Source organism: Sarcophilus harrisii, chromosome 2, assembly GCF_902635505.1.
Source record: "Sarcophilus harrisii chromosome 2, mSarHar1.11, whole genome shotgun sequence".
Lineage (NCBI taxonomy): Eukaryota > Metazoa > Chordata > Mammalia > Dasyuromorphia > Dasyuridae > Sarcophilus > Sarcophilus harrisii.
This window is the reverse complement of record NC_045427.1, coordinates 573,547,737-573,568,274: the sequence shown is the minus strand read 5'-3', so window position 1 is coordinate 573,568,274 and position 20,538 is coordinate 573,547,737. Positions and strand designations below refer to the sequence as shown.

Genomic DNA, 20,538 nt, shown 5'->3' with positions numbered 1-20,538 from the left:
CAAACTTCAGAACATGTAAATGAGTTGCTTTTATTGGATTGTTTCTTTGATTATATGTCCAGCACCTTGCACAGTGATTAATAAATGCCGATTGATTATTCCACCAACCTTTATGTCCATCCCACTTCATGCCACTTCCTCAGGCATAAAGTTCATAAATTTAGAGCTGAAAAGGGATGCTAGAGGTGATCAGCTACAATGCACTCATTTTTTTCTTTTCAAATTTGGAAACTAAAACATGGTGAAGGTTAGATGATTGGTCCAAATAAGACCCGAGTTCAAATCCTTCTTCAGATATTTCCTTAGCTGTTGGATAAGTCAACCTCTCTCAAATTTCTTCCTCTATAAAATCATAGCAATATCATATACTTCAAAGGGTTGTATGAGATAACATATGTTTAATGCTTTGCAAACCTTAAAAGCCTGTGATAAATGGTAGCCAGCTATTATAAACGGCAGCGACAACATCTTTGGGCCTGGAAACCCAGGATCCCAGGATCAGGACTCTGTTCATTGCATACTTTGCATCCCTTCTCAATCCAAAGATTGCAACCCTTTGCTCAAGAGCTGAGCAAGGAGGAGCCTTTGTGTTAAATAGTCCTCCAAATTGTACATCCAATAGATCTGGGTTTCCCTCGAAGCATTCCGGGCTTGGAGCTGGCCCTAGCAAACCAAGCAAGAGTAACATCCAATCTAGTCCCAAAGCATTCAGGCCCTCCCCGGGCTTATCGCTCCACCTGGCCAGGTGGTTGTTAAGGTGGAAGGGTATTCTTTTTCGAATCCCACCCAGAAACCTAGAATGAAATTTCTAACCTTGGGGGAGTATGCAAGACTTGGTGATCCCCAACCAGAGCAGAGGTGCCCCAGAACTTTCATCTCACAGTATCAGGGAGTGATGGGGCTAAGGATGCATTGAGCACACAATGTTGGGAGGGGTCGTGGGATGAGGGGCGGGGTGTGTCTGTGGGCTTACTCTGCAGGCCCTGGCCGGGATCCCGGAGAGCTGCGCCATCTCTACTACAGCGTGGTAGCTACTTACTGCTAGCTCGGGGAACCCGGTGGGTGAGCCTTCCCCATCACCCCTGTCCTGATTTTGCACCCTTTCCTCGCCCTGCCCTGGGACGTCTGAACCTTTACCTTCCCTGTCCGCTTACCCTCATCTTCGCTTCCCCATCCCCATCCCTACCCCACCCTATTTTCGCTCCTCCCCCTTCCCCATTCCTCCTCATTCTCGCTCCCTCTAGTAGACCTTTGCGAGAATCTTTCTTTTTTAGAGAAAGCTTTCTCCATTTCAGCTCCCGCCCCACGCACGTGGGGGAAGGTGTCCATGAATTCCTGACCTTGCTTGAAAGGATGTAGAACAATAGAGGTTTTGTGCTCTCACAGCCCTTAATTCATTTGATCCTCAAAACAGCTTGGTGAGTTACACAGGAAAGATGATATACATCCTCATTTTACTGGAGAGGGAAAAAAGCCTTAGGAGAGGTGAGATGTTTGGCGCAAGGTCACACCGCAAGTAAGAATAGGAGCCCAGCCTTGAAGCCAGGTGCTGTGATTTTTTGGGAGAAGATCTTTATAAGCGAAGGACTGTTTGGACGAGAGCCGAATAGTCTTGGACACTGGCCAAGTTAGTTCCTCTTTTTGCGCTTCATTATAGGATTTTAGATTTAGAGCCCCAGATCCCAGAGGCCATCTGGTATAACGCCATCATTTTTACAGATGCACAGAGATTAAGTGATTTGCCCAATTGATAAAACAAAAAGTATCAGAATCGGGATCAAATTCTCAGGCTCTAGGCAATTGTCCAACATTGCCCCCCTCTGTAAAAATGAAAATATTGGTCTCTTAGATCCTTTCAAGCTTTGACAGATGCTTCTTTGCAAGGTTTGGGGAAGGGACAGGGATAACCATGGTGATGGAAGCAGAGACTCAGAGATGTGTTTTTAAAGCAGAGGCTGAATGACTACTACTTACTTGAGAATTCACGCTTCAATTAGGAGTTTCGGCCAGATAACTTCAGTTAAGAGAGTGTGTCATTCTAATGAATCCAAGTGTTTTCCTATGATGAGTTAGCCCTTGACTCTTTGCAGAGCAAGCACTTTTACATTCATGATCTCATTTAATTTTTTCTATAATAAATATGCTGAGATAAAGATCTCTTAAGCTAATTGGGTTAGCTTTGGGGAGCTACAGACATGCTGATTTACTGTGGTAAATTTGTGTTGTGACATCAGATGGTGCTTTAAACAGAACAAAGCCCTGGTATTAAACAGTACTTAGAATCAGCAAACTCAGATAACATTCAGCACGATTGAATAATTTTATCCCCAAGCACATTTTTATTCATTGGCAATAAATAGATGATCCCCTCCACCCCACCTCCCCAGAGCTTCTCCACAGCTTAGTATAATGGTCAGCCTTGGAAATCAAGAAAATCTGGCTTCATGTTTTACTGGTTATATGACTATAGGAGAATCACTTAGTCATCTAATCTCCTCCCTCCCCCCATCCCTAAAAAACAATAAATTCAAGTTTTTCATCTGCATTATAGAAAAGTTTACATTGACCGTTACTCTCATTTATGGTATTGAAGAGTTATTACACTGACAGTTGCTCTTACTCATGGTATCACCAGAAAAAGAGGAGAAGCAGGGTCTTATTTTTTGGCATTTTTTTGTGTTTGGAATGATTCATTATCCCTTGACCATGTTTTTTTTCCCCACCTCCTCCCCCACTTCAACTGCTATAGATGTTCATTTTAACCAGATGTCACCTAGAAACAATTATAAAAACATAATTATATGTAGCCCCACTCATCTTGATTTATTCCACTAACATATTAAGGCAGCAAACCACTTGGGTACTTGGGAGATTTGTCCCATCTGAGAGGATGCCTGACAGCCAGCTAGCATTCCCCCCATCCCAATTTTATGTCCTTTACAATTATTTCTAAACCCCCAATGGCATGTAAGCATAAGTCCCTATAAAATCATAAAATATTAGAGCTAGCAGAGACCTTAGCAACTGTCTTGCTCAGTTTGCCAACAGAAAATAGTGAGAAGGATGTTTACCTGAAGTCACATATTAATTCAATGGCAGAGCTGGGACTAGAATCCAGATCTCCTGACTCCTATTCAGATGCTCTTTATTAAGGTTTTCATTCATGAGTCTTTCAGTATTTACTATATATGTAGTTTCTTATATAGGTTCCTCGTCTGTAAAATAGAGATAATAAAGTGTATACTTCCTACCTCTCAGAGCTGTGTGAGGTTCAAATAAGATAACATATAAAATTTCTGGAGAAGAGGAAGATACTGCAAAAGCACAAGTTATTATTGTTATTGTTATTCCAGAGCTGCTAACTTTAAAAGAAACGGATGTGATATGCATTGAAATTATTAAAAGCCCAGTTCTCCTAGACTCTTGAAGACAGAAAGGTAAGTAAGGTGCCTAGAGGTGATGTTCTGTGAGCCAGTAGGATACAAAGATAATCCTTTGTTTCCTGTAGCCTTGTAGAACTTCTGTTTTAATATGTTGTGGCTCCTATATATGTTTTGAATTATGCCAAGGAAATGAATTTATTAAGCTGCTGCTTTAAAATGAAGTTTTTATTAAATTTGCTAAGAGAAGCCAGAAACCAGTTAAATCTTTATGTAAAGACTCTTATCTCCTAAGATAAATGATCTTAAGAGAACCAGATTTGTAACTGTACAAATCATGCCTGATTATTATTTGTGGACCCCATCATGGAGCATAGGGCCGTAGAGAGTAGGTGATCATGTTAGACGGTAGGTGATCATGTTCAGTGAATTAATTTAAAATATGCTCATTTTCTTTTTCCTTTGTTAACAAAGAAAACATGGAATCTTCAGAAAACATAGAAAACTTGGAACCATCACCAGTTTTTATGAGAAACCTTCCAATTACACCAGGATATGGAGGTAAATGATGAATTCCTTTGATAACTGTGATTTTGTTATAAAGAGAGGACTTTAAAATGTGCAATTAGGAAGATGTTTGAGCATATTATCTCTGAGGAGGATTTTGAGTGGGTGACCTCCAAGATCCCTTCCCACTCTAGGCCAAGATTATATTCTGCCTTTTTTTAGTAGCTGCTAGTTATAGAGTCAGCATGGCAGTGTACAGTGCTGAGCTTTGGACTGGGAAAGATTTGGGTGCATGTCATTGTTGGATGACTTAGCTCCTTGGCGTACCTCAGGCAATCCCGTCCGAGGTTTTATCACAGCATAGGTGAGAGGCCTCTCCCTTGATGGAGATGGGAGGAATACCCCTACTCTGGAATCACTGGTACCGCCTGTATTTACAAATGACTAATAACTTTCTAGGTAATGAGTGAAACAAAGGATAAAAAATTGATATATTCTTTCTAAAAGATAGCAATAAATATTTCCTCAGGTACATGAGATTTGATTTTCTCAGAACTACTCCATTTCTTACTGATGACTTTGGCAAAATCTTTCTGCATCATAAAAAGTTAGCCTTAATTAAATTATCTAGATTAGTTCATAACTTGCTCCAACGTTCATAAAAAGGCTTTCTGGGAGAACAAGCAGATAGAAATATCATCCATAATTAGGGGTAGATTGTAGTTACCCAATTTCATGCCTTTTCTGCTGGCAGAATTTTAGTTTTGTGCACATATACATATCCATCAAGATAGGCTTTGATGGTGATTAAAAATAATAGCTAATAACTCAGATTTATATAGTGTTTACTCTGTGCCCAGGGACCATGTGCTAATTGCTTTACACTTATTATCTCATTTGTATAGCATGAAAAATGTTATTTAAGCTAGATCAACTGAAAACTTCAAGTGTTAGAGGGGAAGCATATCTTATTTGTCTTTGTATTTAAGTCTAGCACAGGGTTTTGTATTTACATAGGAAACACTTAATAAATGTTACTCCTCCAGTATATCTCACATAACAATTTTGTGATATTTAGTCATTTGTCTCATCTAACTCTTCCTCTCTGTGACTCCATTTCGGATTTTCTTGGCAAAGATAGTGGGGTGATTTGCCAATTCCTTCTCCAGCTCATTTTACAGATGAGAAAGCTAAGGCAAACAGGGTTAAGTACCTTGTCCATGGTCATCTGGCTACTTGAAGTGTCTGAGGCCAGATTTGCAATCAGGTAGATGAATTTCTTGATGCCAGATCTTGTATTCTATCCATTAAGTCATCCAACTGCCCCATATGATAATAGCTTCCATTTATCAACAGTGTCCAAAATTCCTTTCTCACAACTGTCTGGAGAGAGGTAGACTGAGAAAATTTCCATTTGAGAAATCTGAAGAATTTGAGAATTTGAGAAAATTGAGCATGAGAGAAGGGATGAGATTTACCTACAGCCATCTAGTTTATGGAGTGGCAAGAGCCAAGATTTTAAAAGCTAAGGCTCTTCTTTTCTAAAGTCAGTATTCTTTTTTTTACACATTAGTCTGTCTCTCTGTCATTACAGGAAATTCTTACCTGGAAAAGGAGGAAGGGGGGGGGGGAGGTAAATATACACATTGATAAAATAACTCAAAAGTCACCATTATTTCAAAGATATTGTGTGTGTGTGTCTATGTGTGTATGAGTGCGTGTTTGTCTATCTTTTGGAATTGGGGCATGTGGGAGGTCATTTGAAGTCTAGTTCTATTTAGGTAAAAAGGGCAAAATAATATCTTCAACTAAGGCATATTTTTCTTTAGCTTTAAATTACATTCTTAACAGGTCTTTTCACATACACCTACCCTTTTATAAAAATATTGTTTTACTGTGACAATATTATAGTGTTTAGAATTCAGCATTAAATCTCAATAAATAATTCTGTTTTACCCACACTAATTTTAATGATTATATGTTATTTTGAGGGAAATGGTGAAAAATTGGTCAGGGGGTGGGTCTCTCGTGTAACCCATTTACCTTTTTTAATGTATTTGGTCTTGGCTTTAATAAGACTGCAATTTCCAAACAGGCCAAAAAGAAAGATCCAAAATTGCATTTTGGAAGTGTCAAAGAAAATAAGCATTCTCTCTAAAAACATGAATAATTTCAATGACTTCTCAGAATGATCATTTTGTCACATTAAATGTTCTCCCATTTGCTGTTAAGGCTGACATCAGGAGATGGATTCTAAAAGACTATCACTGTCATCATTTTTGTCAGAAGGGGACTTTCCTTCCCACCCCTCCTCCAAGGTCATTTTTATTCCTCAGTCCTCCGGAGGGCTACATAGCTGGTGAAAACACATTGCTGGTGTTAACATTTATACAGCAGAAATAAAATAATTGTTTTAGCCATGTGAGAAATTCCAGATGTTGTTGCCATTAGCTGAGAATGAAGTAGAGTTTTGGTGATCTTCTATCCATCCCTTTTTTTCTTAAATACTGCATTACATTTATTTGGCTTCTGCAGGATACGTCCCTGTCCGGCTTACCAGAATGGGTGTGTCTTTCAACAGGGACACCAGCTACTGTGTCAAAACATTCAGGAACACAACTCAGAGATATAAAAATCAGCTGGATGCACTGAGATACCACGCAGCCACTGCTGACCAACTAAAAGAAATCTGTCCCAAGGAGCCACTTTTAAGGATGATACATGATTACTATGCCCGCCATCACCCAACTTGCATAGGTATTCAACTTTTAATATTTTCCTATCATTTAATCCTAGAAACAGAACCAGCACCAAAGAAATTGCCTGACCACTGAGTAATTGGAGAGTCATAGGTAAATGAAGGACACTTAAGTAAACGGACACACCAGGTGGTGAATTGGATAAAGCAGTTGGTTCTGGAGTCAGAAAAATCTGAGTTTATTTACAGCTTATTTATAGCACTTACCATGTGATCTTTGGGCAGGTCTTTAAACTTGTCTGGCTTACTTTCCTTAACTGGAAAATAAGGATAATAATAGCACCTATCTTTGCAAGATTGTTTTGATGATCAAATGAGATTATATTTATAAAAATGCTCAGCACAGTGCCAATTACAAAGTAGATGCTATAAAAATGTTCAATCCCTTCTTTTCTCTAAATGGGAAAGCCTTGATGAATAAGAGCAAGGAAACTTTCAGAATCTTCACTTGTAAGTATAACATGTGAAAAGTTAGGTTTTTGAAAAGCAAACAAAATACTTCAAGTGAGAGAGAGAGGTAGCTGTCAGTGGGATTCTAATGGGAATAAGAAGACATCAGGTCAGGAGTTAGAAAAGAGTTGGATTCAGTTTTTAAACACTAATTTGATCTTGGACTAGTTATTTTACCTTATTTCTCTGGGTCTAAGGTATAAAGGTCAAAAGCACATCTGTAAAATTAAGGGGTTCGATTAGAAGGTCCCTATAGCTTCTACTAAATTCTAATCTCTGATAATGATTCAAATGAGTCAATGGTTATTCAACATCTATTTTAAGTTCGTAGTTCTGTAGGTCATACCACATAAATATAACACAAAACCTACCTTCAAGGTTGTAAAGGAATTTTATGACTTTCCACTGAGTTTAAATCCGGCCTCTAATACTTACTAGCTGGGTGACATTGAGCAAGTCATTTTATTTGTCCTCCTCAGTTTCCTCAAATGTTAAAGGAGCTGGAGAAGGAAAAAGCAAACCATTCCAGTATCTTTGCTAAGAATACCTCAATGGTGTCATAGAGTGAGATGTGGCTAACAGTTACTGTGCTACCTCGAATTGAATCTATGACTTTTTAAAGGACTTAGAAAATTAGAAACTTGCAAAATAAAATGGCAACCTAATCTCCAGCAATCAGGGGCTCAGACATAAGTAGAATAGAGGGATTTGAGAGTGGATTCTTTTGAAGATAGAGAAATAATATTAACAAGAGTTCACATTTATTTTTCACTTTAAGGTTTGCAAAGGGCTTTAATGTATTATTAGCTCATTTGATGAAGTAAAAGTAGGCTATTTGTAAAAGAGATAAAATAGGAGATATAGCCAGGCACTGGAAGGTTTCATTGTCATGTTCTGTAGTTTACAAAACCCTGTCATTCATTAAATATTACATTTCATATTTATATTTTTAAATACTTAAATATTTACAAGTATTTTTCCATTCTTAAATATTGAGAACTCAAAAGAAAGAATATTTTTAGCTTATAGCTTATATAATATATATTAGCATTTATATATATATATAGATAAATAGCTTTTAGCTACATTTAATATTAGAAATTAAAATGCCCTAATATTGTCATAAAAGTAGTTTTGATCTCAAGAACACTCTGAGAAAGGTCCCAGGGACCCGCAGGGATCTTTAGGTCACACTTTAAGAACCATTGGCCTAGTAGAAAGAGAATTTGGTCAGAAAAACCAAATTTGTGTCTCCAAATCAGACATTTACTAACCATGTGAGTCTTGGACAAACCACTTCTCTAAGTTCCATTTGCAAAATGAAGACAGAATTACCTCTACTTGCTTCTTCGTAGAACTGCTGTAAATAAAGTGCTTTATAAAACATAAAGGAAAAGAGACAGAGATAGAGATGGGGGGGAGGAGAAATAGTGGAATGGACATTCCAGAATGTTGATGAGGAAGATTCCATTGGTTTATTAATATGTTTCCCATTATTCAAGGCCCAGTTCTATTATCATATCATGAATGAAGGCTGCTATTATTCTTTCAGCTGAAAGCTTATATTTAAAATTCTGACTTTTTTTTTTTAGCATTCATCTCCATTATTGTAGCCCTTGTGTATAATCTTCATTCTGTCTTTACTCCAACTCAGTTTGCACAAATTTTCCTATGTTTTTATGTTTTTTAGTAATGTTTATAGCAGAATAAAATACATAATTTGTTTAACCTTTCCCATTGATGTACACCCATTTTTTCGTCTTAATTTTTTGCTTCTGTGAAGAGAACTCTATGAATACTTTGATATATATGGGAATTTGGGATCATTTATTTCTTTGGATTACATGCTTAATAATGTAATCAGGAGATGTGAATAGTTTAGTAAATTTTCTCATAATTCAAAATTGATTTCTAAAATGGTTGGACCTATTCACTTATTCCATTAAATACTATATGGATATGTTACAGTCCCTTCACCATTAGCTTATTTCTGTTTTTTTCCATCTTTGGCAATTTGGTTAGTAAAATTTGTAAATGGATTAATATGTAAGGCATCCACTTAAGAAAGCCAAGGTTTCCTACTACATCTGAGGCCATGCCGGGTCATCCTGATCTAAATCTTGCCACTGAACCCAGATGGCTTTGGAAGTGAAAGTGAAGAAAGATGACTTTGCATGTACAGCCCTCCCTCACTTAAATCCAATTCACTTGCAAATCATGGCATCACCTTCCTGATGGTCCTTTTTGAGGATGAGAAGAAGCAACAATTATTTGAAGCACTTTTTTTTTCCATTTCCACTTTTTAAAAAATTTCTACTTAAAATATTTTTTTAAAATACAAAATAAGGAAAAACCAAATAGAAAAAGATAGAAAAGGAAAACAAAATAAAACATATGTCATGTATCCAGCAGGACCATGAGGAAGGTGACTAGTTTTAGCTGTATTGGTATCTATGGTAAAACTCTGGTTGAAAAGGATACAGGGACCCATTTCTGATTGGTTGGATCCACTTGTTAAAGCAACTTTGTTGATGATAACATGATTCTCAGAATTCTGGCTCTCTGTGGGAAAAAAAACAGTTTTGTTCTCCCATTTTTTGGGGGGCTATCTATCACATGCCTTCTATTACTTAACCTCCTCCCACCTATGTATCCCTCACTTATCTTCTCTTCCCACTCTTTTTTCCTCTGCATTTATTCCATTCCCATTAATCTACATACTTTGTCCTACTCCTATTAATCTAAATACCCTTCTGTACCCCAGAAAGTGTACCCCCACCTTATCCTATTCCCTCCCTCACCCTTTTGTTCTTTATAGATTTTGGAAAGTGCTATGCCCTTCATGATGTATACACACACACACACGCGCACATAAATATATATATATATGTACACACACGTATGTATGTGTGTGATGTATATATTGTTTCCTATTTAACCTATTTCTAATGTGAGTAGATTTTAAGAACTATTAGCCCTCCTCCCCTATTTAATGCCTCTGTATAATTTCTTCCTCTGTATCTCATTCATATGGCATAATTACTATTTTTACCTATTTCTAAACAGTTTTGCTTTTTAGAGGCAGGTCATATTCCTCTATGCCCCAAGCTTCTTTTGAACTACTCAATTGCTAATGTCAATCTTAAATGTATCATTTACATTTCTACATATAAACACAGCTTGTCATTGTTAAGTCCCTTGAAATTAGTCTTTGATGTTTTAACTTTTTTTTTTCCTTTTCTTTTTTCCTTTACCTGCTCATTTTTTTAAAAGAAAACTTATAAGTGGAACTACCTCTATATTTTAACTTTTCTATTAACTTTATCTTTGGTTGAGAAAAAATTCTAAAAATCTGTGTTTGTTAAATGTCCATTTTTTCATTAAATATTAGTTTTGCTGAATATTTTTAACCATTGGCTTAGTTTTTTTGATCGATGAGCTATATATAAAATTTCAGGACTTGCAGTCTTATATTGTAGCTGTTGATAAATATTATACAATTATAATTATAGCTCCAGCATATTTTAATTGATTTGTTTTTTTGTAAAATTTTCTCAAAATTTAGCGACAATGTTCCTATATGTTTTCCTTATAGGCTCTCTTTGAGGTGATGATTGATGGATTTTTCTATTTCTACTTTCCACTTTTGTTCTATTACTTCAGGAAAATATTCTTTGATTATTCCTTGCATTATTATGGGTCCCTTTTATTAATAACTTTCAGGCAGTCCAATCATTCTTTTCTTTTTTCTTTTTGATCTGTTCTCCAGATTTTTCTTATTTGATGTTTCACATCTGTTCTATTTTTCTATTTTTAATCTTTTTGGTTATTTCTTGGCCTCTTATAACTTCACTGGTTCCCTTGTCAAATTCTAATTTTCAAAGATTTTTTTCTTCTTTAAGACTTTGGATCTACTTTTCTAGTTGGTTGACTTTCTTTTCGTAAACTTCTTGTTTGTCTTGGATGGTTATTATTATTTTTAGTTTTTCCTCAATCTCTCTTTCTCATTTGAGTTCTAAGTCTTTTTTTTTAGATTTTTTTATAAATTTTTTCTGGGCAAGGAGCCATTTACTGCTACTCTTTGGAGTAGAAGAGGTTTTTTTTTTGTTTGTTTGTTTTGTTTTTTTTCAGTGTCATCCTCTGAAGATGAATTCTGCTTTTCCCTATTCCCATAGTGAGTTTCTAGTTGGGTTCTTTTTTTCTTTACCTGCTCATTTTTTTAAAAAGAGAACTTATAAGTGTAACTACCTCTAATTCTGGCAGGAGGGTGAATATTGCCTTTAGATTCACTTCAGCTTTTCCTTCTGACCCTAAACCCAAACCAAAAATTTCACCATCCTGCAAGCACCTAAAATCAGGAGTGTCTCTATCCCACTATTTTTGTACTCATTGGATGTGCTGGTTCCTTCTCACCTGGGGCAACATCTCAACAACACAACTATTTCTGGCACTCCTATTCAGTGGAGTTTCCCTCAGTCTTCCTAGACTCTCAAACCCTCCAATTTCCCACATAGTCCAAGAGGTGAGAGTTCCTGTGGTTCAGGCTGAGGCTCCCTCCCACTCACAGCTAATCCCAGTGCTCCCTCCTTGCTGATTCTTTGGAGATAGCCTGAAGGCGTGTTTAGACTTCACACTAGTTAAGTGTGTGTACAAGTTAAATTCCCATCTTGGGGTCTTTCTTGTGATCTTCTCAGGTTGTCCTAAGAGAAATTCTGTTTTGTCCCAGGTCTTATTTTTCAACGATCCATTGGTGGGGAGGAATCTGGAGAGCTTGGGATTTTCTGACCTATTCTACCATTTTCCCAGAATCCTCCTTGGAGCACTAAATGTGATCCTTGATAATTTGCATTTCTTTCTTTTGAAAATTGTTCGTGTCCTTTCCCCACTTATTTGTTGGGTTGCTGCTTTTTAAATTTGATATCTTTTTACCATCTTATTTTCATAGCAACTCTTTTGTTTTCTCTCAAATGAATTGTGTTGTAATTTATCTTAATTTTTCTCTTTTATATTTTGATTGGCATACCAAATATGTAAATTAAAGTACATAGTATCATTTTTGTTATATTGATGTGGCCTGACCATGGCAAAACCATGCTATGACTAGCATTAGGGGGGAACTATAGCTTTGATTTATATTTGTAGTTATTTATGTTAATGGTTTATTTTACTTTCTGGATTGTAAACTGCTTGAGGTCAGGAACTCTCTCTCTTTTTCCCCCATTCAATAATATTTTATTTTTCCAATTACATGTAAAGATAGTTTTCAACATTTATTTTTGTAAGATTTTGAGTTCCAAATTTTTTTCTCCCTCTCTTATTTCTCCAAGGAATCTCAAATAGGTAATATACCTATAATCTATATCTATATCTATATGTGTTAATATAGATACACAATCATTTTAAGCATTTTTCCACATTAGTCATGTTGTGAAAGAAAAAGCATTCAACAAGAAAAAGATGAAAAAATATGGTTCCATCCATATTCAGTCTCCATGCAGTTCTTTCTCTGCATGAGGATGGCATTTTCCACTCTAAGTGTATCGGAATTATCTTGGATCACTGCATTGCTGAGAAAGAACTAAGTCTATCATAACTGATCATGACACAATCTTGCTATTTCTGTGTTCTCTTGGTTCGGCTCACTTCCCTCAGCATAAATTCATGTAAGTCCTTCCAGGCTTTTTCTTAGAAAACAATGGTATTTCATTACATGCATATACCATAACTTATTCAGCCTTTCCTCAATTGATGGGCTTCCACCCAATTTCCAGTTCCTTGCCATCACAAAAAAACAAACAAAAAACAAAACAAAACAAAAAAAAAAAAAAAAAAAAAAACTAGTACATGTTTTTACCTGTGGGTCCTTTTCCCTTTTTTATGATCTCTTTGGGATACAGACCTGTTAAGGACCATGCCTAAGTGTGAAAGGGCAGGTGGGTTCTCCAAAAGTCCCCACAGTTGTGAATCATAACACCCCAAGGAATCGCAAATCAGCCCGGACTGACTCAGATGTTGCTTGTGGATTGGGAATGAAATAAATTGGAGGCAAAAGGGAAGAGTGGAGAGGTCAGAGACTGCATCCGCCTCTCAGTCTCCTTGTATCATTATCCTCCTCTCACATGAAGAGATCCATTCTACAGGTCTGAGTTAGACCTCCAGCAGCCACTGGCAGGTGGCTCCTGTAACACAGACACAGAGATGTTGCCGGATCAAAGGGTTTGAACAATTTTATAGCCCTTTGGGCACAATTCCAAATTGCTCTCCAGAATGGCTGGATCAGTTTATAACTCCAACAACAACAATGCATTAGTGTTTCAGTTTTCCCACACCCCGCAGGAGTTCTATCTTGCCAGTCTCCCCCAGGATCTATTAAAGTGCCTCTTTAAAGGCCACTATGCAATCAATGCTATAGTACAATGCCAGTAAACATAATAGCTTTTTGGGAAAATGAGTGTTGAATTAATTCTTGGAAGATGAATAAAATAAGAGTGCGACAGTTAAACTAATTTGCAACTCTAACAAAGGCTTTGCACAAACAACTCTTATTTAAAATTACTCAGTTTGAGAATACCACAAATAAACAATTCTCACTCACATTTTTGTCCATATTTATGTAATGAGAAGACAATGTGGTATGGTGTCTTGTAAATCAATGAAGTATGGATGAACTTGCTTACTATGAGCTCTCCATGAATCAAAGGATCAGTAAAAGCATATATTATATATGTGTGTATAATATACATATGTGCACAAGCACACACATATATATACACATATACAAACATGTATACGCACACACACACACACACACACACACACAAATGTGATTTCTTTTAAACTGGATCTTCCAATATTACCCAGACTGGAAGGGAAGCCACCTTCTCTTATTTCTCAATCATTTTCCTTGACCCAAAGAGTGATTCCACTCCTATATAGATGCACAGAATTAAGTATGCATTGCTACTTGAAAATATCCCCCCCACACCCTCTTCCTCCCCTTTATTTTTTCCATTGGAGCTACTGCCTCCTGAAACTCTTGCTACATTTCCCTATCATAATAATGTTATATATTGTGATTTTGCATAATTGAAATATTTTTAAATATCTACTTCAGGTATGTTATAGGTTAAATAAATTTTGGGAATGTTAGGTAAGGAAAAGGGAGTCTGGTTCATATAACATTTTTGTGTTTTTGGTAGGGGATGAGTCATTCTGGGTTAGGAAAAACCTCCTGATATCTAATCTACTTTGGGAAACTTATCTGTATCTGAGGGCTTGTCTGTACTTGATAATTCTAAGATAGTGCATCTACAGGTGAAAAGAACAGGTGAATTCCAGTCTAGGTAATTCCTCTCTCCCCACCTCATCTGAAAGTGAGATCTAAAGAGAGATAAAGTGATTTGTTCAAAGTCACACAGGTGATAAGTGACAAAAGCAGGATTTAAACTTAGGCATCAGCCTCCAAAAATCAAGGCTCTTTCCATGATGGTATTTTCTTATATTTACTTATATGTATTTTGTCTATACTAATATATGTAAATGTTACCTCTCTGAAAAAATGTAAGGTTCTCGAAATCATGGACTGTTCTTTCTGACCATAAGTTTTAGCACACTGCTTGGCACATAATAGCTGCTCATTGATACTTGTTAATTGGTGATTAATTGATTAATTGATTTTCATTGGACAAATTTTGCTCCTTAATAGGACTTTTGATGAATATATGTTAAAAAAAATTCTGAGTGATTTCTGAAGCATTTTTATTGCAAAGAAAAACCATTTTTAGCATAGATCTTCTGGCTTGAACTTTGGGATATGTAGCAACTTAAAACAGAGTATTGCGTATAAGTGTGACTTTACCTTTATCCCTTTGCAGAAGCCGATCATGAGAAGAAGCCTTTACATGAGCCCCCCATTCCTGGCTGGGCTGGCCATTTACCAAGAGCCAGGGTTACTGAACTGGGTTGTGCTGTGCGTTATCATGTGATGGCAAAACAGTGCTATGAAGATTTCCTAAATATGAGAGAAACCTGTAAGAGAGGTCCATTCAAACGATATCAGAGGTAAGATTCAGCTGAAGAAGTTAACAGTGGTTAACAGGAAGAAGCACTTGAAATCCAAAGTAATATGCTCATATTCCAAATGTGACTAATATACTAATTCACTACAGAAATGTACATGTTTTTTGCTCTTTGCAATCAATAGCTTGTCTTGGAGGATAAGCCCAGACAGTGGTCAGATGTCTCCTCATCCCCAGGCAGTATAACTGGGACTTCATTGTTCCTTGTGAAGAAAAAAGAGATTGACCACAGATTTGATTGTCCTTGGCTGGGAAGGGAGGAAGGGAGGGATAGATGAGGGTGATATTTAGCAATTTTGCAGTTTTAGGGTAGAACTCTAGCCCTGGCTCAGCTGGAGAGCAGGATGGGGAGGGACTAGGATGATACCAGTTGAGTTCAAAGAAAATCTACCAAAAAAATTTCCTACAATTCACAAGGAGGAAAATCATCAGTTGTACATGAGATATGGAAACACTCTGGGCATATTTTGAAACTAATATTGTGGTTTCTATTTCATTTGCAGACTGTTGGAAAAAGATGAGTCACTTAAAGCTTCCCGTGAACTTCCTCAGTTTTCCCAAGAAAATAAACCAAAATATCCATGTAAGTGTTCTCCTTTGCTTTACAAATCAAGTTGAATCTACTCCTAGTCCAATACCACAGGTAAACCTTGTGCTATGTATATTATTATTTAATTGACCACAAAACTAACAGCTTTTTATTTTATAGATGAAGAGTCTGCTAGAACACCCAATGAAAGTCATAGAACCTCTCCAAACCATGACCATTCAACACACTATCATGGACCCAACAGACCTAAGAAATACCTTGAACCACTGACCTACAAGGACTCTTCAGGAGGATAGGGCACATGGAACTCTTGTCTTGCTCTTGACTTAAGCAGCTTCAGCCCGTTGAAACACATTTATGTGCTCAAAAGTCCTGTCTGCTTTGAAATCTGGTTTCCTAAACTTCACACCAATCTCCAGGACATAGTTACAATTATCTACTAGCTAGTCCACAAGAATCTATGTACTCACTGACTGCACAATGAGTCATTGGGCATAAGCATTCCATGGTGACACTATAAGTGTCTATTATATTGATTAACTCTGATCTTTTATTGTGGTGGAAATAAAAATACCATTTCTCTGTGTACTGAGTTCCTCATCTTTGTACTTTGTGAGTTGACTCATCTTTGTCATAGTCAATTTAAGGACTGTAAGAAATATGGCATAGTGGAAGCAGCTCTATGCTAAGAAAAGCAAGATCTACATTCTAATCCCTGCTCTGACATTACTAATTTACTATATGATTTTGGTGAGTCCTTACTTCTCTCAGGGCCTTATTTGACAGATTTGGAAAATAAACATTACTAGTTTGGAGGTAGAGACCTGGACCAGGTGCTCTCTTAATATCCCTTCTAGTTCTAAGATCTTTAACTCAGTAGTTAAGTATAAAATATTATTCTAGAAGCTTGATTTTGTACATCATGTTCTTCCATAGGAGAGTTCCATCTTTGGCTACCCTGATGTTAAATTTATTATTTTCACATAACTTTCAGACCATACCTAACCCCCTCCCAATGTTTCATGCTATTGCTACATGTAGCAAATACATATATTGAAGAGAAAAATTATTTCAGTAAAACATGCGGGCAATATAAACAAAAAGGAAAGTAGGTCTGCTCAAGTATTCTTTGTAATCAGCAATCTTATCAATAAATATTAAGTGTCTATGTTCCAGACACTGTCCTATAAACAGTAAGGATACAAGACCAAAAAAAAAAAGTTTCTGTCTGCAAGGAACTTACAATCTTAACATACAAAAAGATGAATATTTCTTACATTTCCAGGGCATAAGCGTCAAATTTCCCTTCAATCTTTCTTAATTCTCCAATATGACAGGATGGACATATATGATATATATGTACATTTAGATGGGGTGAACCTCATAAGGTATGAAGTCCAGATGGTATGCACAGATTCATGGCAAGAAATTTCTGAAACAAGACTTAAGAGCAGGTCCCATCCCAAACAATAATATTTTAACCCTGGGAAATCCAGTTAGTTTCCTAGGTTTCAGTTTTGTTCAACTCTAAAATGGGACTTTGGAACAATGGCCTCTCAGGTCTCTCTCCTGACCTTGAAAGTCAAGAGTATAGTTTTTCTCCATGAGAAAGGTTTAAAGCCCCTGTTCTATTAAGTACTCCCGAGGAAATGCTGTGCAAAAACTATTTCAAAAGGCTTCCAGCCATCACTAGATGGTTAGAAGTTGAATGGGTATATTAGATGAGGTGGTTTTAAATTAGACTGTTTTGAAGTGCTGAATTACATTTACAGACATCTCAAAAAAATAACATTTGGATTTGATGGTCTGGCTCTGCCCAAAAACTACCTCAATGAGACATAGTTTCAGACTTCATATACAGAAAACAAGAAGGAACAGCCTCATAGCCTTTGAAAACACTGCTTTCCTATTTGCTATTGAAATTAATTAAAGGAGGCACATAATTGAACTTCCCCTGAAGGGGATATGTCCTTCCTTGGTGAACACACAAGTATTTGCATCTTCTTAATTAGAAAGATTTTGTGCTTCAGAATTTAAACCATATATTCATTAGTGCTATCTTTAATGATGTTTGATATAGATTCAAGTCCCTCTTTTTTTCTAGAGGCAGAATGACAAAGTTGGTAAAATCTGAATGCAGGTATATTAATCAATTTTTAAAATATCATCTAACACCCCCCCAAAATTCATGGTTATGATCTCCTAGTTCACTGTGAATCTGAAACTTCTTTGTTTAAGCAGTTACGTGTCTCAATTCTTTCTCTTAATCTCCATCTTTTATGTTTCTTACTAGCCTATAATTTCTGGAGTGTTGGCTGTCAGGAGAAAGGCAAAGTAGGTGATTTTCCTGCATTGCAAACTATCATTATTAACACAAGCTGCATTAGTAATGGGCCCATTATTGCCACTAAAAACATTTCCATTATCTGATAAGACAAAATTACCTGTGCATCTATAATGCTGGGGGGACTGACAGGGAATGTTTATGGAGTTCCCAGTGCCAGCTGCTGGTGAATTTCATGGTATAGTTGGAGTTCTGGGTCTGAAATCTGCAGACTTGGATTTGAGTCTCAGTTTTGCCGTTAACTTGCTATGTGTTTCTAGGCTATACATCTCTTCATTCAATGTCTTTATGTCCTCATCTGTCATAAGCACATTAGATTACATTCATTCATTTATTTATTCATTCATCCTATTAAGTATTATTTGCCAAGTACTGTGCTAGGTGTAGGAGATGCAAAGGCAAAAATGAAAAGCCTTATTCTCAAGGATTTTATATTCTACAAGTGGGAAGCAGACACACATACCTAGATAAATGAAAGGGAAAATATATGCAATAGATACTCAGGTCAGCAACAGTAGTGTTAGAGAGGGGTTTGGCAAGATTTTGCATAGAACAGTTCTTGAGCTGAGTCCTGAAGGAGTCTGGGAATTCTAAGAGGCAGAGATGAGGAGAAGAGCATCTCAGTTATTGCAGGTGATTTGTTGCAAAGGAGGATGGACTGCTGTGTATGAGGAAAAGGCGAATTGGTCAGTAACACTATGCAAGGAAGACTGATGAGCAGCAGGACTGGAAAGAAAGAAAGGCTGGAGTTAGAGCATAAAGAACCTCCCCTGTGTCTAAAATGATCTTCCTCTTCATCTCTATCTCTTGGCTTCCTTCAGGTCCCTATCTGTGGTAAGAGGCCTTTCAGAGATCACTCTTAAAACTAGTTCTTTCCCTCTAAGATTATCTCCAATTTATCTTGTGGATACAGTTATCCCCTCTATGTTGGAGGTAAGGTGTTCCCTTCATCTGAAAAATCCTCTTAAAACGTCTTTGGCCCTCCATATCAGAGAAAAGGTCTGAATTTTTTTTCTTTTTCTTTAATGGGTTGTTTACAGTACCTTATTGTAAACTTTGGTTTAAGTATTTGGTTCTTTGTCATCTGTTGGTCTTTCTATGCAATCTGTAGCTTCCACAAAACTCCCCCCAAATTCCCATTTAATTTCTTATGGATGGGAACTGCCATGAAGAAAGCTGTGATATGGAAGGGATAATTATATATCATCTTCTGCATAATATTTTGTAGGTTATATATTCTATTAGATTATGAGTTCTTTGAGGACAGGGAATGGTGTTGGGGGTTTTTAACCTTTTTTTTTATCCCAGTGCTTAGCACAGTCCCTGGCACATAGTAGGCATTCAATAAATGATTATTGATTTGTTGCCTTGACTTTAAATGTAAAACAGAAGAGTGTAAAGTCCTATCTAGCTTTAATTTTTCATGAAACCATCTTTGCATTTATTGTCTTTGACTTTATTTCTTTGTATCCATTAGTGTTGATTTATTAATGATAACAGGATGGGGCAGATATTCAGGGTTTGGTATCTCTGGCAAAAGACCTTCAAATAGTTTGTTTTCTAAGGATATTAAAGTGTTCTTTTGGAAGCAGTATGGTATTTTGAGAAGGGCATTGGACTGGCAGTCAATAGACTTTGGCCACTAATCTTTTCTTTATGACTGGGCAAGTCATTTAATAGTGTCAAACAATGCACTAAAGCTTAGGAGTAACTTCTTTCTTAGTTTCCTTCCCCCTGCTTTGACTTGAAGACCATCTTACCTGGGGCTCTCTAAGAACATTCCTGGTTGTATCTCTTCTCTCACCTTCCCTAATCTTCTTTGGAAATTTCAGTGTAGGTCCCATTGTAAAAGGTAAGAAGGCTTCTCTGGTTTGGTAATTCTGTTGATGCCCTAGTTTGAAGGGTGCTTAGAGCCTCCCTCTTTTTCTTATTGCCCCTATCACCCCTTCAAGTTTTCCGTTGGGTGTTTCCAGTTAATTCACAAGGCATTTCCTAAATGAATGAATTTATTTGCCTTCAGCACTGACCAACTCATCTTGTTCTTCTTTACTTCACATCCAATCCCCCAGTTAAGTCCTGGCAGTGGATCCCCATAGATATATCATGTCATAGATGAAAAACTTAGACATAGGAAAGTTGTGATTTATTGAGGTCAACATAACTGATGGTAGTTTTAGGACTAGAGCTTCACTTCATAGTCCATTGTCCTTTCCATTATACCACACAGCTCCTGGGCAATGATGCTGAGAGTATGCCTTCCCCAAATAGATCTTGTTAGTATTAGAGTGCTTTTATTCAAGATGGCAGCATAAAACATCCATGACATCTGAATTTCACTTGATATATTGAATTAGATTATCATGGTGAATCAACACAAGATAAGAAAGGAGATTTATAGAGTTACAGAGAATTAGAAATTGAAAGAGGTCCATATTATTTCATCCCACCATTTTACAGATAAAGAGACTAAG

General features: G+C 36.7%; 1 protein-coding gene across 4 annotated transcripts; it reads left to right on the top strand.

Moving 5' to 3' along the window:
- The first annotated feature begins 955 nt into the window (after nt 1–955).
- On the top strand, nt 956–16,311 carry C2H10orf82 (chromosome 2 C10orf82 homolog). 4 transcript variants are annotated; one of them, XM_031955923.1, is made up of 8 exons: nt 956–1,058; nt 1,296–1,418; nt 3,354–3,437; nt 3,855–3,941; nt 6,423–6,644; nt 14,970–15,156; nt 15,677–15,756; nt 15,883–16,311. In XM_031955923.1, the coding sequence occupies exons 4-8, from the start codon at nt 3,860–3,862 to the stop codon at nt 16,017–16,019; spliced, it is 708 nt and encodes a 235-aa protein (XP_031811783.1). In that variant the 5' UTR covers nt 956–1,058; nt 1,296–1,418; nt 3,354–3,437; nt 3,855–3,859; the 3' UTR covers nt 16,020–16,311. The 4 variants fall into 4 exon arrangements, with proteins under 4 accessions (XP_031811783.1, XP_031811782.1, XP_003755396.1 ...); XM_031955922.1 differs by having other exon boundaries at nt 1,296–1,627; XM_003755348.3 differs by having other exon boundaries at nt 973–1,058; nt 1,415–1,627.
- The last annotated feature ends 4,227 nt before the right edge of the window (nt 16,312–20,538 follow it).